This window comes from Equus asinus, chromosome 5, assembly GCF_041296235.1.
Source record: "Equus asinus isolate D_3611 breed Donkey chromosome 5, EquAss-T2T_v2, whole genome shotgun sequence".
In the NCBI taxonomy this organism is placed as follows: Eukaryota; Metazoa; Chordata; class Mammalia; order Perissodactyla; family Equidae; genus Equus; species Equus asinus.
Window position 1 is genome coordinate 97,666,757 of NC_091794.1, and position 27,181 is coordinate 97,693,937.

A 27,181-nucleotide genomic window follows, 5' to 3' on the forward strand; every position below is an offset into this window, starting at 1 on the left:
GGCCGTGGGGAAACACAGGTTTGAGAGGGAGCCAGACCTGGGTTGGGAGTCCAGCTCTGCTCCTTCATAGCTCTGTAGTCTCAGTAAGTCAGTTCACCTCTCCGACCCCATCTTGTCTCCCACAAAACGATGCTAACATCCCCAGTCTTCTGGAGAGGTTGTGTGAACAGTATCCCACCGGAGCTAAGAGCCATGAAGCTGGGCTGCCGGGCTGCTCAACCACGTCCTGTGTGATCTGGGACAAGCCGAATAGTCTCTCTGTAAAATGGGGATGATAATGGGACTTAGCTCCCAGGGTGCCGTGAGGATGACACGCTCAGCACGAGGACCGCAGGGCAGTGCCCAGTGTGCAGGAAGGCAAGGCCATTGGTACGGTAGGACTAAGCACCAGCATGTGTGCCCTGGCCCAAAGGGCTGACCTGCCTCACTCTCTCATGCGCCTCCATGTCCAGAAGGCCTGTATACCCCTCCCCTCGAAAAGGAGGGTGCTGGGGAGGAGCCCTGGGACCCAGCCCTGCCCTCCCTCTGCCTCCCACAGGGACTCGGGAGGCGGCCTTCGTGTACGCCATCTCTTCAGCAGGTGTGGCCTTTGCGGTGACGCGGGCGTGCAGCAGTGGGGAGCTGGAAAAGTGTGGCTGTGACCGGACAGTGCACGGGGTCAGCCCACAGGGTAAGTGCAGGAGGCAGGAGGGCATAGCGGGAGGGCAGGGGCCCGGGCCATGGCCCTCGCTCACCCGTGGCCCCCATGCCCACCACGCCCCAGGCTTCCAGTGGTCAGGATGCTCGGACAACATCGCCTACGGCGTGGCCTTCTCACAGTCGTTTGTGGACGTACGGGAGAGAAGCAAGGGGGCCTCGTCCAGCCGGGCCCTCATGAACCTCCACAACAACGAGGCTGGCAGGAAGGTAGTGAGGCGCGTCCCCTCCTTGTAACCACTAGGGCAGGGGTGGGCTCGGCCAAGTCCCCACTCTTCTACCCACATGCCGCTCAGAAAACATTTGCCCAGGCTCTCACCAGCACCAGGCAACTCCTCTCGGCCGGTGGGGTACGGGGCAGCGGGGGAGAAGCAGACAGGTGAGTAGGTGTCACAGAACAGCACGGGTGGCCCGCGATGCACCACACACATCCCCAACACGCCCCCACCTATGCACATATATGTACAGAGGTGTGTGTCTCCATCCCTCTCTCACACACACACACCCCCCTAATAAGTAGCAGAGCTAGGATTTGAACCACTAAGATCATGTGTTTAACTATGACACCATCTGCCTTCTTGATACCTACTCTTCAAGGTTCCCATGCAGATTCAATGCAGCCATGTTCCCCATCATGTCATTTGTCACTCAGTGTTTCATGTGACACTATCCTTTAAAATGTCTCTCCTCCATCAACTCCGAGTGCCTCGAGGACAGGGATGGTACCTTCTTCAACTGTCCCCAACACAGCTTACCAGCCCACCATGGCATACACGAGTAGCTTACTGCAGAGGAAGCGTGACAGTAAATCTTTCTCCAATTCTGCGGCATCCCCCCAGGTGTGCTCTGGCTGTCTGCCCCCTAGACACCTCCCTAGCCTCCCCTGACATCTCCTGATGGCCCCTCTCTCCTTCCCATCCCTTGCAGGCCATCCTGACACACATGCGGGTGGAGTGCAAGTGCCACGGGGTGTCGGGCTCCTGCGAGGTAAAGACGTGCTGGCGAGCCGTGCCGCCCTTCCGCCAGGTGGGCCACGCACTGAAGGAGAAGTTTGATGGCGCCACCGAGGTGGAGCCACGCCGTGTGGGCTCCTCCAGGGCGCTGGTGCCTCGCAATGCACAGTTCAAGCCGCACACGGACGAGGACTTGGTGTACTTGGAGCCCAGCCCAGACTTCTGCGAGCAGGACATGCGCAGTGGTGTGCTGGGCACGAGGGGCCGCACCTGCAACAAGACGTCCAAGGCCATCGATGGCTGCGAGCTGCTGTGCTGCGGCCGGGGCTTCCACACAGCTCAGGTGGAGCTGGCTGAGCGCTGCAGCTGCAAATTCCACTGGTGCTGCTTCGTCAAGTGCCGGCAGTGCCAGCGGCTGGTGGAGCTGCACACGTGCCGGTGACTGCCGCCCCGCCCTGTGCCCAGCAACCACCTAGTGGCCCAGGAAAGGCCGATAATTTAAACAGTCCCCCACCACCTACCCCAAAAGATACTGGTTGTATTTTTTGTTTTGGTTTGGTTTTTGGGTCCTCATGTTATTTATTGCCGAAACCAGGCAGGCAACCCCAAGGGCACCAACCGAGGCCTCCCTGAAGCCTGGGCCTTTGTGGCTGCCACTGACCAAAGGGACCTTGCTCATGCCTCTGGCTGTCCACATGTGGCTGCTGCTGACCACTCAGTTGTTATCTGTATGCATTTTTCTACTTGCAGACTTAAGGTGGGTAATGAGTGTTACAGCCACATGCCTACTAACCCTGCCATCTACGAAGTGGCCCTATGGCAGGGGAAATCGATGCCATCTTGATGGAAGTTGCACCCACACATACACACGAACCCCTGGCAGCTTCAGCCTGGTAGCCTTGTCTCTGAAGCCCCCTGGAAAGGGAATGGGCAAATACCAGGTCAAGGGTAAAGGGTGAATTTCAGCCCTCCATGAGCCACTGGAGGTTCAACCTCTGTGAGACCTTCCAGGCAGGAAGAGCAGGTGAGATGAGGGCAAGAGAAGGCTACAGTGCCACCCCAAAGCCAGCCCGCCCAGCATCCCCCTCAAAGACGGAACCCCCCACTGCCTGGTCCTCCAGGCAGGAGTACAGGCTGCCGATCCTCTGCAGTGATGCCCCGTGTGTCTCCTCTTCACGGTGCTCCTCCTCTGTGAAGCTAGGAATGGAAATCACACATGCAGGAAAGGCCGTGCAAAAAAGCCCTCTCCCAACTGTTATTTCACTCATTCACCAAATGTATTCAGCAAAAACTATGTTCTAGGCCCTGTACTGAGCCATCTCACTGGATGACCATAACAGTCCTGGGATGCTTGTGCCCATTTTACAGCAGAGAGGGCAGTGCTCAGCAGGGGCCCCGAGCAAGCTGGGTGCAGAGGCAGAGCCAGAAGAGCCCTCTAGTCAAGGTTCCTCCTGGATGCCTGTGCCCAAAAACCCAGAAACTGCAGGTCTCTTTGAGGTCTGAGTCTTGGGGAGGGGGCCCTCGCTGGAGGAAAAGGGGCCAGGAAGCAGCAAGAGCCACAGACCACAGGCTGAGCTAGAGCTCACATGGGTCCTGAGGGCAGAGCAGGCTCTGAGGGAAGAGGTAGACAGCTAGAAGGCTGACGAAGTGAGGTCTCAGCAGCTAAGACACCCCTGGCCCCCGGTACCATGGGTACTGAAGAAGAGGCCCCCAGGGGCAGCAGCAGCAGCCCAGGCCTGCCCCTGTGCACCAGCCAAACCGTCAGGAGCCCAGCCCAAACTTCTGTGAGCAGGACATGCACACAAGACCTGGCCCAAGTGCTTCTCAGGTGGGCTCGCCACCACCAGAGGAACTCGCTGTCAGCCCAGTCTCCAAGCTGCCCTCACAGTGGGGCTCTAGGCTCCTGGTTTAAGGTCTTGAGCTCTGGGATTCCCATTGGAAGTTCTCAGCCCCTAGGCTTTTGGCTCCAGGGTTCAGCATCTGAATTCAAATCCCAGATTCAGAATATGGGCTCCAGCCGGTATAAGCTCTCCTCCAGGCCTTGTGGTTTGTGCCTCCTGGTGTTGGCTCCCTCAGGAAGAAAGGGTCAACACCCTTGGCCCCCCGGCAAGCTCTCTGCTCAATGTCCATCCAAGAAGAAGGCCAAAACCAAGTGAGATGCTGGAGCCACATTTCAATGTGGGGATAATCTTGGGGCAGGAAGGCTCTGATGTGGATGAAAGCTGAGCCGACAGAGTGTCCCCACAGCTGCCCAGCTGGGCTTACCACTCCTCTGGCGGGCTCTGTTCAGCCATCCGCTCAGTGCCAGGGAAAATACTATCCCTCACTGGTAGAGACCAGACCCAAACCAGGAAGCAGTGGAGACCACTCCCTCTCCAGAGCCAGGGCTGAGCCACTCTCCTCCACCCCAGGTCCTGTCCTCAGAGGCAGCGGAAGAGTAGGTCTAGGCTGGGTGCTGGTAGGATGCGTACTGCCCCAGGAAGAATGGAGACGGTCTGTGCCTGTTGGTAGGCTTCACCCTTTCACCTGCCAGGGAGCTCCTCAAAGCTGATCCTCCTGGAGCTGTAAGGATGGAACCTCAGTGAAGCAGACTAGATTCTAGGAACCTCTGCCCTGCCCTACCACCACCAGTACCCCAAAGCCCCAAGGGATCCACAGCCAAGGAGAATGGAGTTTCCTTGGACACACCCCCCTCCAAACTGTCCCAAATAGAGAAGGAACCAGCACAGGCCTGACACAGTCCACCTACTCTGGAAGCTGGCCAGAGGGTCCAAGTCCTGCCCGAAACCTTCTCCACTAGTCTTGCCACAAGGCAAAAGTGATGTCCTCTGAGGCCTAGGGCTGGATCAGCCCCAGCTCTGGATGCTGCTACCCTCTCTGCTGCCCCCACCCCATCCTCCAATTTTTATACTAGGCTCCTTGCAATTGTGACATCCCCATGAAATAGCCTGATGCACGATAAAATGATTATTTCTTTATCTTGCAATTGTGATAGTGACTTTTTTTTTCACAGAAGAGGGAGGAGAGAGACTGGGGGAAGGACATGGGGAAAGCAGTAGTATATTATAGCAGCAAATTCTAGATATGGGGACCCTCTTTGTGCTCTTTCCTTCTGAATAACTGGTCTGATCTGTTTGATGGCCATTGAGGCACGGCCCCCCTGCATGCTCCCTGGAAGTCACCTTTAACACACAGAGGCTCTATCTGCACTTCACTGAGCCATGATCAGCTATTTAAACCTCGGCTTGAGCCAAGGCCTCAGAATCCTCCAGTGCTGATGTGGAGAGGAGGGATGAATACAATGAAGAGGAGGGACTGGTGAGGGGTCCCAACTGAGAAGGTAGAGGACAAATGTAACACAACTGAGTTCCTGCTTAGTTGCTGCCCAAGGACACATGGATCCAAGGCCTGTGGCTAGAAGTAAACTCCAGGATTGGAGCACAGTCAGGATGAGGAGTCTGGATGGAAAACTCCATATAATTCAAGTCACAGCTGATGGGAAAACCCAAGGTGGCTTCTCAGGAAGCTCAGTCTAATGGAGTGAAGTCCTCATCTTTATCAAGGGGGCCATGGCCTGTTCCCGTGGGCCCCACTGAAGCAAATCCATACCAGCCTGGGAACAGTTAGGCAGCTATGTGCTTGGTTTTCCAAAAGCGTAGCGGGGTATGAAAGGGCTGAAGGAAAGTGCTTTCAAGACAGCAAGCGTACACAGGAATTTGTGAAGAACTGGGGAAGGGATATCAGACAGAGAGGGGAGGGCTCTAGAGGACAGGTAGATAGACAAGGATATCTCACCCTCAAATCAGGGTCAAAGCAGAGAGTCTAAGGGGATATAGAGAGGAAATACAGAAGGTCCAAGATGGTGGAGTGAGGAAGTGAAGTTGTCTATGCCCAACCATTTTCTAGAACTGTGGAAAGGACCCAGGCTTTGCAATCAGACAGACCTGGGTTGGAATCCCAGCACTGCCACTTCTTCACCATATGGAACCTTGAACAACTCATTGTCCCTCTCTGGCACTCATTTTCTTCATTCATAGTATGGGAATGCTCCCCCTGCCCTAACTTTAAACGGCATTAAATAATTATAGAACCTATTTCTTGGGGATGTTAAATAAAATAACATGTAAAGCTCAACATATGGCAGCTATTATAACAAATACTATTATTCCCTTTTCAGGAATGTAGGAGGCAGTTAAGGTAGCTCTAAGACTGAGGGGGCCAGAAGAGAGGAAGAAATAAGGAAGAAGGCAAAGTCAGTGTGGGATCAGTTAGGGGCTGAAGGCAGGTGCCCCAAGAGTGTGGTCCTACTGTGGCCCCATCCCAGAGATCATAAGCAGGCAGATGTCTCAGGGCAGAGATCCCTAGGCAGGAGACAGAGAATCCAAGGACCAGGACACCCTGGCGGCAGCACGCAAGACAATAGCAAAGCTGCCCCCAGGCACCAGTAGGAGAGGCCGAGCCAAGGTCCCAGTGTGGGTGAGAAGCAGGGCTGGGGCAAAGAGCAGGGACCAGGGAGGGCACAGTCAGAAGTGGAGCTGGGAGAGTCAGAGCTGTAGGACGCCTAGGTAGTGGGGCACAGGGGGCTCCACCTGTGAGGACGGGAAGCTTTCAGGACTCCCAGGCAGGGTCAGCTCACGGAGAAGCTGTGTCCAGATCCATCTTTGACGGTTGTTCTCAGAGCTCAGGCCTGAAGGTCTCTGAGAAGGTTGTGAAACCATATGATAAAGTGGACCTCCTTCTCAGCCCCTTCTTGACAGCTAGTCGTCCAAGGGAAGTCTGGGGAGACCAGAGGCATGGTTTAAGGTGACTCAGGCCACAGAAGGGCCAGAGAACACAGGAAGACAGAGGGTAGAAGAAAGTACAGAGTTTTGGGCAACTGAGTGCTACGAAAGGCTGAGCAATAGAGTAAGGAAGCAGCAGAGGGTGGGAGGACAGATGCAGGAACAGAGAGACATAAGAAGAACGGAAGTGGGGGCTGGCCAGGGGCCGAGGGGTTAAGCTCGTGCACTCTGCTTCGGCAGCCCAGGGTGTCACTGGTTCGGATCCTGGGCGCGGACATGGCACCACTCGTCAGGCCATGCTGAGGCAGCGTCCCACATGCCACAACTAGAAGGATCTATAACTAGAATATACAACTATGTATTGGGGGGCTTTGGGGAGAAGGAGGAGGAGGGGAAAACAAAAAGGTTGGCAACAGATATTAGCCAGGTGCCGATCTTTAAAAAAAATTAAAAATTAAAATAAAATAAAGGTACAAAAAAAAAGAAGGAAGGAAGGAAGGTGCTAACGGACCGAGGGCATCTGGGCAGAGGAGCTCAGCAGCTTCCTAGGAAGAGGAGAAAGTGCTGAGCTTCAGGAGAAGGCATCTGACTCAAGAAGAGGGGGATGTCTAAGGGATGTGGGAGAGGAGGGTGGAGCGTGGCCTGGCCCAGGCAATGACTTCATAGGCATCTCCCCCCACTCCTTCCTGAGCCGTCAGCCCTGGTGACCCCCTGCCCGCATCTCAAGGGTCTAGGCCAAGCAGGCGCTGACAGGGAGAGAAGGGGCCCTTCTGGGGCAGGCCCCCAAGCCTGGCATAGTGCCTGCTGGAGAGGAGGGGCCTAGAGGCCCAGCCCTTGTCAGCATCCCCAGCCGGCACTTCGGAGGCAATTAGCAGCCCAGCTGAGCTAATCCCCCGCCTGGCAAGGCCAACACAAACAGGCCCAGGCCGGGTGCACACTCGCCTCCCTGTTTGCTGAGGGGCCCGGTGGTCCGCCAAGAACAACACCAATAACCCAGGGCCTTCTCTAGGTTAAGAGGAGGACCGGGGCTTGCTGAAGGGCTGACAGTGCCCAACAGAGCATACGCTGGCCTGGCGCCCTGGCTGCCCCAGAAAGGCAGCCACTGTTCCCAAGCCTTGGGCCAGCCAGGAAGAGGAAGCTGGACACAAGAAGCCATATACTCTGATTCAGCACCTACCCCCACCCCCACCCATGCCACCTGTGAGGGAGAACAGCCAACTCAGGCTTGTGCTGCCTTGGCCAGGCCAACAACTGAAGCCAGGAGGGGCTAGGCACTCTCGTCAAGAACCAAGGATCACAGGCTACGTGCTGGACACGGGAGCCCAGAGGCAATTCAGACCTGACCCTGCCTTCATGGGGCTCACGATCTAGTGAGAGAACAGACTGTGTATGACACTGGAGGAGGGCCAGGCTCTAGCCCTGTCAGCAACCCCTCCAGACTTGGACAGGTTATAGTAGAACCCTCCCACAACTTAGAAGGCAAAGGGGGACTCAGGACAAGAAACAAATTGAGGCCCAGATATTGATAAATGGGGGAGATGGTGCCAAGAGAGGCAAGAGAGATCCAGAACATACTTTGGCATAGACTGGTCCTGGACCAGGAACTGGCTCCTCTGAACTTAATTAGTTCAACCCAGTCACCACTGGAAGAGCCCAGGCCCCAGATGAGGCCCTACTCCTGCATCCCCACTTCTTGATTCCAGCTCAATTTCACCTTCATCAGCCCTTGGCCCACGAACATCTCCTTTCTGAGTCACATCCTTTATCCTCAGTTTGGTCCCTCACTTACCCAGGTACCTGTGGGACTTCGTAACATTAGGAACTGCAGGCTCCTTGGAGCAGCTACTTGGGAAAGTCACATGGCCTCCTTGAATGGGCCAGGCTTCCTCAGGACACTCCTGATGGTCCACATGCAAGACTATGACCATTTACTGAGCATCTGTTGACTGTGGGGTCAGGCCCACACTAAACACCACCTACCAGCATTATCCCATGTAATGGTCACAAGCAAATCACGGAAGACAAATATTTCCTGTTGGATAAACCAGCTGGGAGGCAGGTGTATGATCTATCCCCACTTTACAGAAAAGGAGACCAAGGCTCACAGAAGGGAAGAGACTGGCTACAGCCAGAGACCAGATATTCCGGCTCCTAGTCAGTCAGAGTGTAGTGTGTCACTGGGCCCCCTCCTCCAGTCCCACAAGCCTCTCCATTTTCCCTCACCCCACTGCTGGCCTAGACTTACACTGATGCTTCCTGGGCCAAGGGGCCTCAGAGCCTTGAGCCCAATCCCTCCCCACAAAGCAGCATTATCTGTCTTTGGCTGGGATAAGTTCAACTCTGTCACTCTGTTGGGGACACATATATCACTCTGCAGACGACAGCTTTCTCTAGGGCAGAGGGTGAGGAAGGCTGGAGTCGCAATGCCAGGGCTGACAAAGCCACAGCTGGAAGCAGCAGCCCTGCCCACCATCCCCTGCCCTGGCTGGTGTAGCAGAAGACTTCAGGTCCAATTCCAAGCCTTCCACATAGGCTGTCAGGTTCCTGCCCACAGCCCAAAGGGGCTGACAATCCATGGTCCTAACTCTCTGTGGGATGCTCCTACACCTGGCTCTAGAACATCTAGCCTGGACCAAGGTATAGTTGAGTAGATGAATCCTCTTCCCCTTTAGTTCAGCCAAAAAGGGAGGTATTTTTCAAAAAGATCTTCTAAGAAACTGAAGGAAAACAAAGGGGTCATAAGTACACAGAAACAAGAAGATTCCGGAGCAGGACTTTAACCAACACCTCACCAGAGCCCTACAGGCGCCACTTCTCCCTTCCCTCCTCGTGAAGCCTCGTTCTAGACAGCAGGAGACCTGGGGTCTCAGTCCAGCTCCACTGCTGGCAGCCTGTGGAATCTGAAGCAAGTCAGTAACCTCTCAGTCTCATCTGTAAAAGAGAGATGAAGACGACGGCAGAGGCCAGGACCAGAGCCGGTTCTAACTCCAGAGCCTCTGTTCTACACAGCCTCCCCCCACCCCCCACCCCCAACATTACGGTTGTTGGAGGACCAAACGAAACACTGAATGGGGAAGTGCTTTGTGAGCCGGGAAGAGCAGAAGGCTCACTGACGGTTGTCACCAGCCAGCAAGCACTCTGGCTCTTTATTTAAGAGTGAAAGAGAGTGTGTGCTGGGGATGTGGGGATGGCATCGTAGGTTCCTCAATCCATCAGGTTTAGATGACACTAGAATTTGCTGGGTCTCTCTCTTTTCCTGGGAGTCTTCCCATCCCTCCTCCTCCCACCTCCCAGCACCTCCTGCAGCCTGGGCCTCCTCCTCATCCCTTCTTGGACAGCGGCTGGAGCCACCTGGGAAGCTTCAGGAATGGCTGATGGTTATCGCAGCCAGGACAGGGCGAGTTGCTGCCCCTGATTCATCATGGAGCTGGAGTGGATCCAGAGAAGTGACCAAGAGGATGCAGGGCTGCTGCTATGAATTCAGATTGCTTCAGTCCGGAAAGAGGGAGGCTGAGAGAGAGGGCAGCTCTATCATTCAAACCAGAAGGGGATGAGGAGAGGGGACTTCAGGCTCATTCTTCAAAAGAACAGGCACTGCGTGGTAGAAGAAGCCTGAGAGCTGAAGTTGCACAGATCTGGGACTAAACCTCCTCTAAGCCTCTCGCTAGCTGGGTGACTTCACATAAGTTAACCCCTATGAGTCTCAGCTTCCCCATCTACACCATCTCAAAGGCTACTGTGGGAACTGAACCATAATGTAGGTAGGTGTCCAATAAATAGTTCCCAGTCCCATTCCCTTCTGACCTGGGATATGCATTCTCCCGTTCCCGCCCGGCCAGTTACCAGAGCCATACGTCTAATGACGACACCCCACACACATACCCAACCCTCTCCTCTCAGCACCTAGGGTACACTCGATATGGCATTTGATTCCTGGTCCCCAAGCTGCTCAGGTGTCTATTTGCAACCACAGCAAGCTTCAGTTTGAGAGAACTCCAGCATGGTGAGGGGAAAGACAGGTTACTCCCCTCCAACTTGCCCTCAAGGGTCAGAGCTCCATCCAGCTCACCAGCAAGGCATCAGCTCATTAACAAGAAAGAGGTTCCCAACCTTTAACCTATGCCCCCTGCCTTGAAGAGACAAAACCTTTGCTTTGTTAGTTCTGACATTTCAAAATAAATCTTGTGACTAAAATAAGCATTTCAAATCATATCCACCATTTGTCCAGTGGCTGGTATAATACTTCTCCCCAAGGGGAGTCTATAATTAAAAGCTCTGGAATCAAACAACCCAGCTCCACTGCATCCTAGCTGTGTACCTTGGGTAAGTCATTTAACCTGCCTCCTCAGCTACAAATTGAGCTATTGTGGAGATAAAGCACAGAAAGCACTTAGCCCACTGCCCACCACATAACCGGCGGGCCGGCTTTAGCTATCTCTACTGCTGTGATCGTTAGCGAGTGTCCTGCCACCACCCTTCACCCAATCCTGAGACTTGCTGAGCCACATGTTTCAGGGAGGGCTCCCCAGACTTCCAGTGGGCAGTGGACACACTTTACAGAAAAAGGAGTGGGTGCCCCTTTTACTAACCTGTCCTTCCCCACAAGTACAGGCCACGTTGTACCACCCACACTATTGCTTACACATTCATATCCTCCCCCTCACTGTGAGCTCCTTCAGGGTGGGATCTGGACCTTCTATTTTATGGGGGGTAAGGGGGTCAGGAAGCAGTGAATAAATGTCAAATGAACCAAGGCATGCACTCTAGAAAAAAATGCAACGCAGCCATCTGCTGAGCACTCGACAGGCACAAGGTAGACTGATGAAGGGCAGCACAGGAGTGGGCTCAAATCCTTGAAAGCTCTAAAACGCTACAGCTCTATGGCTGTTATTCTGGACACCTCCAGAGCAAAGGAGTCAGGGGAGTAGATTAAACCATCTCCATCCGCTACTATCCCTGGATTGAAGGACCCCACTTCCCTTTCAAGGCCCCCGAGAAAAGCCTCGGCCTGGGTCCACAAGCCCTGGTCCCTGTGCATGGCCTCCCTGGAGGGCTGGCCCACATGGCTTTGTTATAAATGATGCCCTGGACCGCCATCTGACCCACTGTCTCCTGGTCTCCTCATCTCCAAGTTCCTGAAGCCTCAGCCAAAGACAACAGTGTAGACTCATTTCTTCAGGGCCCAGAGTGGAAGGCTCCCCAGCACCTGGGAGCAGCTGGAAGCTGGAACTCAAGGACTCATCGCTGCTGGTCTCCCTATCCTGTGCCAAGTGCATCTGTAAACAAGCCTTCTCAGTGGCTCCCTGCAGCTGCTCCCAAGGGGCCAAAAGGGAGAGAAACAAGCTAAAATCAGGGCAGCTCATGGCTGAGAAGTGAGAACTGAGCCAGACAAGGCCTGGACTGAAAGATGGTCCCCGGGTATGGCAAAGCCTGCGATGCTGGCTCTGTTCCCAGAGACTTGCACGGGCTCACCAGGACTGCTGCCCTGTGCCAGGCTGCTAGGACCCCAAGAGGCATGGGGCCTGTGTCACACTGCTGTAGGTCCCACTGTTTTACAAGCCGGCAGAGAGAAAGAGCTTGCTAGGGCGGAGATGCCTGGATGCTGGGCTGTTGTGCGTGATCCTGTTTGCCATAAAACAGCCAGACATTCCTAGGACCTGGAATCACGCCGAGGCCATGGAGCTAGCCTTCCCGGCCATATATCTCCAGGCGGGGGACAGGCCTGAGACATCTGAGATAATAAAGACATGATTGTCTCAGCCCTGGGGCTTGTCTCCCCTTTGTCTCAGGGCCCAGCAGCCAGCAAGAAGTTTAAAGATATCCTCCCCCTTGTCCTGGGAAAGTACAAATGCATCAGATTCTATAGCCTCTGGGGTGAGCTTCCCAAGAACCAGGCCTGGGATTCATGCTCTCAGCTCACCAGAGCAGAAGGCAAACAAGGGTCCATCCCACAGCAGGACACAGGAGAGAGTGTGGCTAACTGGGACATGGAACCCCTACTTGGGCAACATGCCATTCCTGGGGCACGCATCTCCAATGTTCACCAACCCCACAACATAGCAACTATTTCATTTTAGCGATGAAGAAACTGAAGCTGAGAGAGGTTAATGGACTTGTCCAAAGTCACAGCTATTCAACGGCACAGATGGCTTGAAATCCAGATCTGTTTTACTCCAAAGCTTGCAACTTCCACAGTAACTTTAAATCTGCCCCCTCTTTTTATAATGCTCCTTCTTCCCTAATGTCCAGTTTCTCCACCCCAAAGGGGAAGGGTTACCCTTTAATATCTGAAGGGAAAAATTCACACGAGGGAAACAAAAGCCAGACTCCTTAATCTGGAAGCCAAAGCAGCAGTTGCCAGCCTGGTCTCCCTTGAGTCATTTCTACCTCTATATGACGACCTGTCCCAAGGGTGTGTGGCTTCACAGAGGGTAAATGGACACGAAAGGTGCTGAGGATGAACCTTACCAATTTCGTGAATTTGTGGAATGCCAGTGTCCTAGCTTTCCTAACCACAGAACCCACTGGGTGGAAAAGGAGTAGCATCCACACAGAAGTAAGGTGCTCAAGTAGAGGGAGCCCTGGACTCAGAACCAAAAGACTGATTCAATCTGTGAAATCTTATAAAAGCTCAATGCTAAGCCAGTTTCCTCACTTGTAAAATAAACACCTGTTGTGCTTGCCTCGCAGGCTTTTCTGAAGACGAACATGAAAGCATTGTACCAGCAGCTTTATAGATAGACGGTATTGTGACCCATGCGTGTTTTCTCCCCTGTTGGTTTCTTTTACATTCCTCACTCCCCTCTTCTCCCTGCCTTTCTTCTGCTCAAACATCTAAACTCACTATGTGCTCAACACCATGCTGAACACAAGGAGAGGCTCAGGCACAGGTTAAGAAAAGATGACAGAGATGTAAGATCAGATAATCTGAGAGCAGAGCCAACTGGCTACCAATGACCTGATGGGCCAGGTCCTGCTGAGGAATGGCCAGGGTCTGCTTAAGCCTCAGACCTGCTGCCCAAGACCCTCTCAGCCTGGCTATGGGGCCTCAGGACTAGAGGTTTAGCTTTCCCCTAATTCAGACATTCATCTGCCCATAGGCAAGGCTATGGACCATAGGATCTTTCAAGGCTACTTCCGGCCCCAGGATCCCACCCATCTGCCCTAACTCCCTGCTTTTCCCATCCTCTACTCTTGGGCCTTGGCAAGGTGGGGGGCCTCACCTATATTAGATAAACAACTCACCTCCTTGGCAGTAAAAGAGGGCTTGGAAAAACCAAGCAGTAGGAAGTCTTTCTGAACGACCCAGGGAAAAGCTGAAGATTCTCCTTACTTACCCATTCTGGCCATCGAGGCTCAGAACTGAGGGAGAATGTCGAGGTCATCTGGCTAAATAGTGTATGCTGTTAGATATATGTCCCATCTAAAAGGAGTTCTCTGTTTGCACACATTCCAATTAATCCAACTTCTGTACGGCCCTCAAATAAACCAATTCCCTCCAACTCCCACCCCATGCATGCGTATTTCACTCTTCCCTGGCAGCCCAAATCTGATGCTGCTACTTGTAGAGACAGAACATTTCTGTCTATAACAGAGGATGTCTTGGTCTGCAAGCTCCCCAAAGACACTGCACCAAGGCTTGGTTCATGATCCAATTAAAAAAGAAACAGGGAAAATGAAGATTGACGCTTGGCAGAAGGTTAAATGAAAGATAGTCAGTTATTTGAGAAATGGGAAGTTAAGATCATTGGCTCTGGAGGGTTACCAATGGTTCTCAGAATTGAAAGTACAGGCTGCAGGTAGAGGAGACAAGACTTGTGGGCAATAGGCTCTTTTCTCAGCAATTTGAGAGTCTGTACTCTCTTGCCAGAGGCAATGAGGAAGGCAGAAACTCAAGAAACCTTGCTAAGTCCCAGGCGCACAACCAACCAGATTTTTCTTGCTGGTTCTCTGCCATCTAGCGGCTCCTCTGGAGCATTACAAGTCCACCTCGTGGCCATTTTCCTCGGCCCCTCCAGTATCTTCCTAAATAATGGTACCACTTGGACAGCCAGGCATTATGCTAGGTGCTTTAGCTACAGTACTGCATAACACTGCAGGAGGGGTATTAATTCCATTTTCCAAATAGGAAAACCAAGGATTACAGAAGTCAAGTCACTTGTCCAGGGTTGCACTCAGGGTCAGTGGAAAATGTGACACCTAAATCCATCCTCATGCCATTGTATCACTCCTCCTGGAGGAAAGGAGGCTCCAAAACTAGAGATAATCTCAATTCTTCCATAAATCCCTAGATGTTCCAAGCTCCTCATAGTAAGTTACCAACCTGGTCAAGCAGACAGTACCACAGCCTCCTCTGGCCCCATGACATAGTGGGTATAGCACTGGGAATTGGGCAAATCACTCCACTCAATTTTTCCATCTGAAAATTGAGAGGCCACACAAAAACACGCACACAAATGTTCACAGGAGCATTGTGCACATTAGCCAAAAGGTGGAAACAACTTAAGAGTCCATCAACTGGTGAATGAATGAGCTAAAATGTGGTCTATCAATATAATGCAATCATGTTTAGCCATAAAAATGAATGAAGTTGTGATATAGGCTAAAATATGGACGGACCTTGAAAACACTACGTTAAGTGAAAGAAGTCAATTACAAAAGACCATAAATGACTCCATTTACATCAAATGTCCAGAATAGGCAAACCTATAGCAAAATAAAAGTAGACTAGCGGCTGCTTAGGAATGAAGGGATTGGGGGCGAGGAGGGTTTAGGAGGTGACAGCTAAAGGGTACAGTGTTTCTTTCTGAGGTAAAGAAAATGTTCCAAAATGCAGAGTTGCACAACTCAGTGAATATATAAAAACCACTGAATTTTACACTTTAAAGAAGTAAACTGGATGGCATGTGAACTACATCTCAATAATATTGTTGTACTCCCCGCCTCTGCCAAAAGAAAGTCGGGGTTGATCTAAATAACCTCCGAAGGCCCTTCCAGTTGTCTTTTTAGCAGAAGGAGTCACCTATCACTGTCAGTCCCAGTGCTGATAACTTGGCCTGAACCTACTCAAACTGGTAATAAGACCAGTCCCACCAAAGGCCACCTGAATAACTTTGCTCCATGCCCTCCCCTCAAGCCCTGAGCAGCCTCTGCCTTCAAGGGATGGATACCCTCTCTTTGTACCTTAAGGAACCCAAACTGCAGACACCTACACACCCACTGCCTCGAGGAAGAACAGGGCAAATGCAGGCCGCCTCCAGCCCTGGTTCTTTCTGTTTTCATGGAGGTCCTCCTAAAGCGCAGCTCCAGCTGGAGCTCAACCCGTCTAAGAATGGTCATTCACACTTTGGGGGGGCAGCATGTATTGTGGGAAACACACTGGTCTTGGAATCTGGAGCCAAATCATGGTTTCATTTTGAAGCTTCGTATTGGGCAAGTTACTTAGCTACGATGAGCCTAAATTGCCTATAAAAGGATTATGAATAAGCTCCCACTACTGTCATGAAAACAGCATGTGCATCATTTGGGGTAACATTCCGCAAGCCAGGCCCACTGTACAAGACATCAGGACACACCGTCTCTGCAAGCCCTGGCCTACAGACTCTATCCTCTGAGAAGTCCTACCTGACAGCCCCACCTCAGTGATCATTCCCTTCATTTTCAGTCTTCCAAGCACCTTAGTATAGAGTCCAATGACTCACAAGTCTGGGAAAAACTCCCTCATGTTTGCAGATTTCCTGTTTTAGTATAATTTATTCAATACTAAGTTTTGCTAGTCTTCACTAGCAAGAATTGCCCATCCAGTCTTTCAAAAAGGTGAGTATCCTCTGTTGTGTAACAGGGACAAAGTCCAGGACTGTGTGTAGGATTCCAGGTTCGCTGTGCCACTAAATGCGCTGTGCGTGACTTTAAGTACCTGTCCTTCTCCATGTGTAAAATGAGGGACAAAAGATAACCTTAGATCTCTTCCAGGTGTACAAGACCCTCCTCAGACTGCCAGACCCTCTCTCCAACTGTGTGCTTTTTTTCTCTTTCTATAGAACAGAATAGGAACTTGTCATCCTAATTTTAAAAACTCCTGAGGAGGTAGGTATTATTATCATCCCCACAAGAAAAACATCTAAGTTAAAGATCTCACCCAAGATCATACAACAGGTAAACAGCAGAGCCAAGACTCAAACGCAGGCAGTCTGGCTCTAGAGTGCTTTATTACTCTATACTTCCTCTTGCAAAATGGATGAGATATAAACAAGCATTCCCTGAAATGAATAAAAGCCTAAGCAAGAGTCAATCACACTGGTGTGACTCTAAATCACTCTGGGTGACTTCCATTTTGAACCCACTACCATAAAACTGGATGCCATTCTGTAGGGATTCCCTAACAGACCACTCTGTCCTTGGTCTAACGAACGTTCTTCAGGGGTCGAAGATATGTTATCCCTAATCCTTGTGACAATTCTGCGAAAGGTCAGCAGGTGTTACTGGCTCAACTTCCAGATGTGTAAATCAAGACTGAAAAACTCAAGTATGTAGTTTGCTCAAGCACAGCTAATTATTGACAGAACCTAATTCCAATGAGGCCCCTCTATTACAAGCATCGTGCACTTTTTATTCAACACTGTTTCTCTCTAAAATGAAAAAGTTCTCCAAGGAACTGGCACTAGAATGATTCCCAAAACATGAATAACAATAACAAATGTTCTATTTTATATAAATTGTAATAGAAAATGTCAGAATACTTACAAGAAGAGAGATACCTGTAAAGGGATCCAGTTTCACTACTAAATTCTATTAATGCTTGGGTCCTACTGGTATTCCCAGAAGGAAGTGGTCCATAAGATAGGGAAATACAGCCTCTGCTAGGAACTGTATTTATCCTACAAGCAAAAACCAAATCAGTCTTTACTGGACACTGCAATATACAAAACACTATAGATTGAACCAAACTTTAGAACCTCTCAAATATATCAATGAAAACCTAATCCTTACTGAAGCCTCAATAGTCTACTTGTATATTTACTGCATAGGTTTCACAGATTTTTATTAACTACCTGTCAACAGCAAAAAACTCTTGGAGTTGTAGAGATGATCCTGCACCAGTGGTGTTCAAATCTCTTGGCAGAGCCCTGGAGGTCCCACAGGGGTGCAGAGAAATGTGTATCTACGTTTGGGACAAGGAAGGGGGAGCAAAACTGCTGAGCTCGCTTCAATCACAGCAGCTCTGTTTCACGTAATACCTTTCCTGTTTCTATAATGGGACTCTATGTAAGACTTTATGTGGAAAAAAGAAGTCTACTGCTAAAAAGACAAACCAAAAGGAAGAGAAAACCATTCTATCTACACATGGGGAAACTGAGGCCCAAAGAGGTACAGCAACTTGTCCAAGGAAACTCTGGTGCCCCAACCAGAACCTAGGTCTCCAACTCTCACTTTAGAGCTTTTTCCAGCAGCGATATTACTACCATGGGAGAAATTAAGAGATAACATCAAACACCATAACGCAAACTAAAAGCAAAACCAGGACTCCATTTAGTCATACTACATTTACCAGGGTTCAATAGCCCTACAGACTAAGGAAAAAATGGTCTTAAAATAAACTGGCATCCAAGACGAGAATTTTATAGTAGCAGATGAGATAACTGCAACTCAGCATCCTACGGTGAAGTCATTCTCACACGAGGCAAGTGAAGAAGTCACAGGTGCCCGCTTGCCCTTCACAAGCTGCCAAGGGATGCACCAAACTCCCTAACACCAATACAACTGTGAAGTCCTCAAGTTACGGAGAAAAGGTGGCAGTTCTTTACGGAGTAATAGATTCAGAATCAAGCTAAAAACCTCTCCCCCATAAGCCCAGTGCAAATCTTACAGAGCTTTACAAAGGAGGTCCAGGAAGCTGGCACTGAGGCTCCACTGTGAGTCTGGAAGTCCAGACAAATGTCCAGCCCTATCACAGAGTTGGTTAGAGATGAGATGTAAGAGAGAAGACAATATACTCTCAAGCTCCCTGAAAGTCTGATCCTATTCTGGTAATGGGGCTGAGGGCCCTTTACTCATATATCAGGCTAAGACCGAGAAGCTAACAGGGTTCTCTGGCCCTGATTTGAAGTGAACCAATGGTGATGGCGATGATAGCTGCAATCCATCCCATTTACCGCAGAGTACCTACTACACACCAAGCACAGTGCTAAGTGCTTTACATAAAGCATCTCATTTAACCCTCTCAACTCTCAGGTAAAGTAAGTATAGTTATTTCCATTTCGCAGAGGAGCCTGTAAGGCTCACAAGGCTTAAGTTACTTGCCAAAGGTCAAAGATCAAGTTAACGGCAGAGCTAAAACTCAAATCCAAAGCCAAGGCATGCACTTTCCATCACAATGCCAAGGTGTTTAACCTCAGTCTTGCCAGCTGACAAATGATACCATCGATCCTGCCTCCCTTACAGGGCTTTATTGAGGATCAAGTGATATCACTAATACAAACATGATCTGAAGTTTATGAGTTTATTACCTAAACTCAAAAACAGTGGGAGGACCTCTAACCTTTGGGGAGAAAGTGTAGCTCCACAATTCTACTCACCTCCCTTTATTTGGGTCAAGTTAATAAGATTCTGTTACCTAATAAATAACAGGGTTCCTTTCTCCTGATCAGGTCCATATTAGATAGACAGAAAACAAGGATGCTATTCTAAAGGCCATTCTGTGAGATGGTAAAGAGAAAAGAGAAAGGGTGCCAGGTTTCAGAAGTGGCACTCCCATCATACCCTTGGCCTTGGGTACTCACTAAGGTCCAGCTTTCTCATCAACAAACCTAGCTATGCCAACTCACAGGGCTGCTACAATGGAAAAAAGGGCAGTTGGAGCAGAGATTCCAGGGGCAGACCACCCAAATTCAAAAGCACCTCAAGATCCTCTAAAGCTATGCAAAGGAAAAGGATATCATTCTCTCATGGTACAAGCGTTCCTAAAGTCACCTTCCCCAAAAAGATCCCACTCAAGTAACCTGCCATTGTAGATGAAGCCTTTTATACTGCTATGCTTGCCCTGGGCATTATATGATGCTTGAACTACAATCTTCAGCTTTGTAATTAGTCACATACATTTTATTTTCACAAGATACATATGGTTAAAAGCACACAGGTTCCAGAATCAGACAGACTTGAGTTCCAACTCTGGCTGGAGATACTAAGCAATTATGGAGCCTCGGAGTCCATATCTATAAAATGAAGATACTTGTAGTATCAATTTCACAGAGCTGTTGAGGACTAAATGTGATAATACTGTCAGTTTAACACAGTGCAAGGCACACACTAAGTACTCAACACAGCTATTCTTTCACCAAAGAGTATGTTCCATTTCTTTTGTGATCCTCAGTAATTGAAGAAGAGTCCTCCCTCAGTGAGATTAATATTCCCTCTCTAACTCATTCGTTTACAGGGGTCCTTAAGAACCACCTTTCTTCCCACTACATCTATTCCTAAGTAGGGCTCCTAGCTACTCCCCAGGTGTCTCCCATCTTTGTTCATATTCCTTCCAACCAGAAATCCATACTCATCCATCCAATCCCTCTCCCACCCCTATATACCTCTGCATGTCCAAATGAGACCCATCTTTCAAGGTACAACCAAAATATCACCTTTTTCAAGAAGTCTTTCTTGATTTCTTTCTACCCCTCCCCATCCTCCCCCCAACAATATACACACATGACTAAAAGTGATTTCTCTTCTTCCTGGTAACCCTCCTTTACTTTCATTCTTACTAGAACCACCCTCATCATCCACCTTGCTATCTAACAGAGGGCCTCTTGAACAAACATCCGCTAAACTGACTTTACACAAATAAAACCATTTGGAGATTTGTAGTTCTTAATATAATAATGTCTTCTGAACATTTCTCATTCCTTGAGTTCATCAGCTGGCTTGGACCAGGAAGATCCTCAAGCTTCAGAGATTTGGCCAACCTAAGACACCAGTCTTTGTAATTCTGGGACACAAGGGAAACCGTATGGCTGACCTGATCTTCAGATGCCTCCCAGGGGTCCTAAGAAGACAAAGCAATTACAGAGGTGAAGCAGCTATAGCCCTTTGGATATAACACACTGTGCACATGAAGCGCCTCTACACAATTAAAAAACTTGGGAGAAACCCCACCTCTGGGTCTTAGGCTCTTCTTAAAAGAAAGTTCTAAACTACCTCGAGCTCTAACATCCTAGTTCTATAAATACTGAATATGTACTCTCATAATTACTAAAACACAAAATCTCCAATGTACACCCAGTAACACATCACAATGATATGAATAAAAACTTCCTCACACATAACCTAAATTCTTCCCATTGCAAGGCAAATCTAGTAACTGTTAATATTTGCACAGCACTTTTGTGTTTACAAAATACATTCACATATACAACTTCATTTAATCCTCATATTCACCTGAGACGTAGATATTACCATTTTTCCTAATTTCAGATGAAGCAAATGCAGCTTAAGGACATACACTGACCTATCCGAGATCAAGCAGCTAGTAAGGCCAGAGTTGAGACTCAGGGCTATTAAGTCCCTACAGCAGACACCATCTTGGATTCTTAATTTGGGTTGACTATAAATTATCAGACTGACCCTTAACAACCTCTCCTAGATAATGTAGAAGTCTCCCCAGTCCACCAGCATATTGACTCAGCCTCTATTCCCTTCTGCCTCACCACCTTCTCCCTACCCTTCTGCCATCTATTAAGACCCCATAAAGAGTAGGGTCTAGATATTAGGTAGAGTGCATCCTGGATTCAACTGGCAGAGTTTTAACTTAAATTCACCACTAGGGGGAGCTAATCTCAACAATCCAAGAAATTCATAGGCTAGCTCTTCCAGAAAGAGCACAGAGGGGCCAGAGTTAAAAGGAGCTCAAGAGATTAAAAGAAGCAAGAAGTAGACACCACAGTACTGGCACAAGCTTTCCCATCTTCGTGAGGCTATCCCCTAACAGCCCATGATCAGGGAGTAAAGAAAGAACATTCAGTTCAAGGCTTATGGCTCAAAAGCACTGAACATTTGCAAACCCACACAGGTACCTCTCTCCTGCCTCTGAGAAGAGTGGCCATGTAATTTTGCATCATTTTATAGCTAAACCACAAACCAAGACAGAGAAACTAAGCCTTTAGGCAATCAAATATTAATTCATCAGTATCAGGCTAATACAGAAGGAAACAGCTACTTGTTTAATCACTCAGACTTAAAAAGAAAAATCAATCTGAGGCTGGCCCCATGGCATACTGGTTAAGTTCAGCGCACTCTGCTTTGGAGCCTGGGTTCATGGGTTTGGATCCCGGGCATAGACCTACAACAAGTGTCAGCCATGCTGTGATGGCAACCCACATACAAAGTGGAGGAAGACTGACACAGATGTTAGCTCAGGGCTAATCTTCAAGCAAAAGAAAAGACTGGCAACAGACGTTAGCTCAAGGCTCACCTTCCTCACGGGGGAAAAAAATCAATCCACTTGGAATGATATATTCACTGACAAGAGGGGGAAATAAAACCATAAAACACTGGCCCACACACACCCTGCCCAAAGGTCTGACAAATAACGGGGGTGAGGGGGAGCACCACAGCATCTGCAGCAGAGGAACAATGTAACCTTGTTTTTAAGTCAGCAAAAGACTTCATCTCCTAGAAATCCAATTTGGTCTGTTGGAGTCACTTTAATTTTCTATTCATTTACTATTTGGAATTTGGTCCTGTGTACTCTCTACAGATGAATTAGAATATTCCCGAGAAGAATGGAAAGGATATCCATCTCCAGTGAAACTTGTATAGTACACTTGTCTTGAAGTTATCAGAGAAACACAGCCTTCCTCTACGTTCTAGCTTTGACTTAAAAACCTCTACTGATCTCTACTGAAATGAATGCTGGTTTGGGACCACAAGTTTGGAAAACCTCTTTCCTCAAAGAACAGATAAAGCTATAAAAATGTATAGCCCAAGATTACTCTAAAATTCATGTGAGATATAAAGGAAACTTTGAGATTATCTCACACCTGTGGCACACTTAAAATAACTGGGTACGCTTTAAAAAAGTGATGCCCTTCAAAAAGTAATTTGAAAAAAATTCTAAGTGATGCCCAGACCGTTAGATTAGGCAGAGATTGCCTAAAATGGCCCCAGGCATTGTTTTCTTTTCTTTTTTTTTAGTGAGCTCCCTAGGTGACATTCACACACCCAGAGTTAAGAACCACTGAGGTGTGTACTGGTCCCCAAACACAGCTAATCCAAGTTCTACCTGGGGAGCTTTTAAAAACTAGATTGATTCCTAGGTCCCACCCCATACCTACAGAGGGATCCTCAGCGGGATTTTTTAAGTTTCCCATTAATTGTCGACCAGTCAGGAACGTGACTTGCATTTGAGACCTCAAAGATGACTAAGCACAGGAGAGTGAGAGAGACCTGCCAAAGGGCAGGCTGAGTGGGGGCTTCATTCTCCAGTGTCTCCAGGGCCCAGTATGGAACAAGCGCTCAGATGAATAAATGTGTTGTCATGGGCATGCACACACAGACAAGATTTCTATTCTCTGGAGAGTCATTCTAACTAGGATGAGATCACATGGTTATTCAAGAAGAGGCAGCTATCAAAATTCTAAGGGAAAGAAAATTCCAGCCAGAAGCCAGGAGCCCACATCTATTTTATTCTCTGCTACATCCTCAGAGCCTTATTAAGTGCTTATAAAAATCTATTTTTAAATTTACTAAATATGAATGAATGAGTGGGATAGACTTTGGGCTTGGCTTATATGGAATCCTAAGCAATGGAATGTGAGAAATTTTAAATGTGCTTGACCTTGCATCCTCCTCAGCTCAAGAGGCTCACCATGAGAAGTCCATTCTTGGGTAGCCACTGCTGTCTGGAGCCAGGCTCCAGAATGAGAAACAAAGAGCCAAACTGAGCCAAATCTGAAGCCTGGAGGCAAAGCTCAACTGATCCAGAGTGAGAAGAACAAATGCTTCTTGTAGTAAGCCACTGAGCATTAGGGTGGTTTGTAATGAAACAGTATTGTAGCAATAGCTGATAAAATGAGGCTTAACAAAAAAAGGCAGGGCATTTTGGGAAAAACTCAAAGTAATAATATAAACTTAAAGTATTTAAACAGCCCTGGAAAGAAAATAATAAAGTGAGGTCTTCTGTTGTTGTATGTAGTCAAATCACCATGCTCTGAAGTTGGGGGAACTCGGGGCAAGGCTTACAGAAAACAAGGAAAGCTAAATTAGCAACGTGATTTAAAGCTACTTTCCCTCACACATCATTCAGAGATACCCTAACCATGAAGAGCTCAGCCCTTCCTGAAAGAGAACGGAGTTGCCACTTCCTGGTGAAATGCTGTCCCTTCTCCACACTGTTACATACCAAATTTCCAACGTATGTTAGCTGTACCCAGCTGGGAGTAAGTTTCGACCCTTCTCAAGGAGCAGGCTCCCTGTATACCAGAGTTTCTTAGCACTCAGCAGCCAAATAACCACTAATAACATCAAAATGGGAGGAGAAAAAAAAATAGTCCAAACCTAACAATGAAGAAAAAGAAATTCATTATTTTATCTATTCTGTGAAGATAACAATTAGAAGACATCATTGATTTCAGAACCAAAAGAAAAAGTACTACATTAAATGTACACACAAATTTTAACAGATATTCTGATTATAATATGAAAACGTGAGGAAAAATATATGTTAGAATAAAGGAAATATTGCAATTCTTCCTTTCATACCACAATCCTCCCTTCCCCTTAGAATAACTCTCCTACTGGCATAAAATCCAGCTCTAAGGATGCAACTGGAACAAACTACAGAACCTATTTCTAAGACCTTAAGTAAAACAACAATATTTTAGAAAACCAGTGACGTGTTAGTGTTGTATTAGCCTAAATGTTGCAAATTTTGCCACAAGCTAAGTCTGCTAAGGACTGTTTTAAATAACCCTTTTCCAACCTCTAGATCACACCGCTGGGTAGTATCACTCACTAAGCCAAGATGACAGACAAGTTTGCTAAGTCAAACAGAAAACAACACGAGCTTCATCCACTAGCCGGCCATGTTCTTCTGATATGTGGAAGTCAAATTAAACATATTTAATCAGAAAACAATGTTAGCTTCAATCAATTCCCTGTCACCTCTGTTGTTTTAATGTGTAGATAATTCATCAACACAACAGTGACCTGCTTCATTTCATTTATTCATTCTTGAAATCATGTTCGCATCCAACGACTATTTTAAGAGCCATCTCTTATGTGTCAAACAGTGCTCTAGGCCAAGGATACAGCAATTATCAGGATAGACCTAAATGCCACTGTATAAGAACTAAAGATACACAGTCCCTGCTCCCCACGGTCTCACGGCACAATCCAGCTGTCTCTTCCTAGTACGGTCAACGAGGAGTAAGACAGACACATTGGTTAAAACAGTAAAGCTTAGACCTGACTCTTCCTAACCTCTTCCCAACCACCCAGCTTAGTTCTAGCACAGTACAGAATCAAGCCAAAGACTCCACAAAGAAAACCAGCAAAAGGAGGCTATACTGTATCAACCTTATTAACTGGATTAACAGTTCTTAGTTTCAAAGATTGTCATACAGATCAATATAATGCCCTTAAGGTAAGTGAATCATTCTTGTCGCCTAAAGAAAATGTGTTCCATATTCAGATTCACAGCACAGAATCTAGAATCTGACAGAGGCAGTTTGGTTTAACAACCTAGGAGCAGTAGTTCTCAAACTTGGCTGCATTTTGAAAATACCTGGAAAGCTTTAAATGACCCATTGTCCAAGGTGCACTCCAGTAAGCAACAAAGTTTGAAAACCGATACAGAAAATTGGGAGGGAAACTGGCTGCTTTCCAACTAATGGATGGATTAGAGTGTGCTGTCATTTCCTTCCAACAACATGAGCAGTGAGCTTCCTAAACATTTCTTCACTAAGAACTATTACAAACCCACTCGGTATTTAAGAGGAGTTTGTAGGCTATCTGCCAAATTTAGAGGAGACGGCACAAATCTGAAAATATGGAGGGAAAAACATTATCTCAAACTGAATGCCAGAAAAGAAAGTACATAAAAATAATAAAGCTTTAAAATCTTATCCTGAAATTTGTTAGAAATTGATGCTAATAAGAGTTAAGTACCCACTCCTAAATATCTAAAAAGTAAGAGGCGGAGGGAAAAATAACAACCCTCAGGCTGGCTTGTGAAGGGTTTTTTGTTTGTTTAATACATCTGAAAAGAATGCAGATACAAAGAATTGAGACATGAGAAAGCACTTGTTCAACACTAATGAATCTACAGGAATCAGGATTTAGGGGAGGTGGAGAATATTACCGAAACATTTTTAAAAATTGGAAACTGCAACCAAAACAAGCTGATAAAATCCCTATTAACACTTAGGAAGAGTCTTCATAAGACTCTTGCCATGATTTTTATTAAACTAGACAGCCTCAGTTGGCTGCTCTAGGGTTCCTCATATGCAAAACAGAAATAAGGGGACTCCCCTGACTGGTCCCCCCATGTTGTTAAATGTTCTCCCCACCCCCACCCCACCCTCAGCTTCTTAATGAAGCAGGTCTCCATCCTCACAACTTGAAAGAGGATGTGAATCATTCCACAGCCATCTGTCTTCCAGCACCACCCCTCATACTTCCTCCATATACCAGGTCTTCAGTTGTGTTCTAGGAACACCATATCATACACTATTAAGCTGCACATCTATGCTAAGCATATAAGACAATGACTGACAGGGAAAAAAATGTTTAATTACATACTCAATCCATTTGGTGTATTTGAAAAGGTGCAATACTTTTCTTCATTTATCAGTGAAAGAAGTTAGAAATTAACTTCAAAAAAATCAGCAAATGGCAAACAAATTTCCTTGAAAGTCACAGTCACATATATAGTGCATCCTAGAAAAGAGGAGGGGCAAGACAGGTTCCACCCACTTTCATGAGTTTCATCAAATACTGGACCTACTCAAGGGTGGAGAGAAAAGGCAACTTTCAAAAAGGAGTATGTTATTAAATGAGGCATTTCCTATACTCCTTCCTAAGAGCACCAGGTGGGGAACACGTTTTCTAAACTAGATCTAGGAAGTGGAATGTGGAATCAATCCGTCCTCCTCTCCTTAAGGGCTGTCCAATGGTTAATCAATTAAAAAAACATGACTAAATAAAAACAAACCCCACACACAATCCCCGCCCCCGCCCCCGCCAAAAAAAAAAAAAAAAGACAAAAACAAAAAACCTAGTTGTCCCAGATTACTCTCCAGAGCAGAACCTGGGAGCAGCTTCAACAACCCAAATTAGTCTGTTACAGAGTCATCACAAGCATGCCTTGCTTTTAAACAGAAAAAAAAACTTTTTGAAACGACAAAACAAAAACTAGTACTGATCACTTTTCTGACAACACAATTACTCAAAATTAACTAGTACTGAGAGGGGGAAGGGGGCCATACCTATGGGCCTTGTCTCACATGAGTGCATGTGGGTAGGTGCAGGGCATTTGTCATTATTGCAAAAACGAATTTTAATTTTTAATCTTTAGTTTGATTTAAACATTGCTTTTAGTACGATGCCGACACCAGCTGTGCAGAACGGGCTCTGGAGAGACGTTCATAGCAGCACACACCTGCGGCTCTTCTTCGGTTCTGGAGGCTCCAGGGCAGCCAATATTGCTTCATCAAATACATTCTTTAGGCCTTTCTGAAAAGGGGTAGAGAGAAAAAAATGGGC

The 27,181-nt window shown here is 47.8% G+C and overlaps 2 protein-coding genes across 12 annotated transcripts in view; one reads left to right on the top strand and one right to left on the bottom strand.

Annotated features, from left to right (window-relative positions):
• The window catches only part of WNT4 (Wnt family member 4), a 49,816-nt gene extending 23,162 nt beyond the window's left edge, over positions 1-26,654 (top strand). Inside the window, exons 3-5 of one of the 2 annotated variants that reach the window (XM_044769956.2) lie at positions 539-670; positions 764-906; positions 1,624-26,654. In XM_044769956.2, coding sequence (XP_044625891.1) covers positions 539-670; positions 764-906; positions 1,624-2,091 — 743 coding nt within the window. In that variant the 3' untranslated portion in view covers positions 2,092-26,654. The remainder of the gene's footprint in view (positions 1-538; positions 671-763; positions 907-1,623) is intronic. The other variant, XM_044769957.2, reaches the window with a different exon arrangement.
• Positions 25,646-27,181, bottom strand: part of CDC42 (cell division cycle 42) — a 45,487-nt gene continuing 43,951 nt past the window's right edge. For all 10 annotated transcript variants that reach the window (XM_014855112.3, XM_070510819.1, XM_070510826.1 and 7 more), the window contains one exon: positions 25,646-27,151. In XM_014855112.3, the coding sequence (XP_014710598.1) occupies positions 27,062-27,151 (90 nt within the window). In that variant the 3' untranslated portion in view covers positions 25,646-27,061. The remainder of the gene's footprint in view (positions 27,152-27,181) is intronic.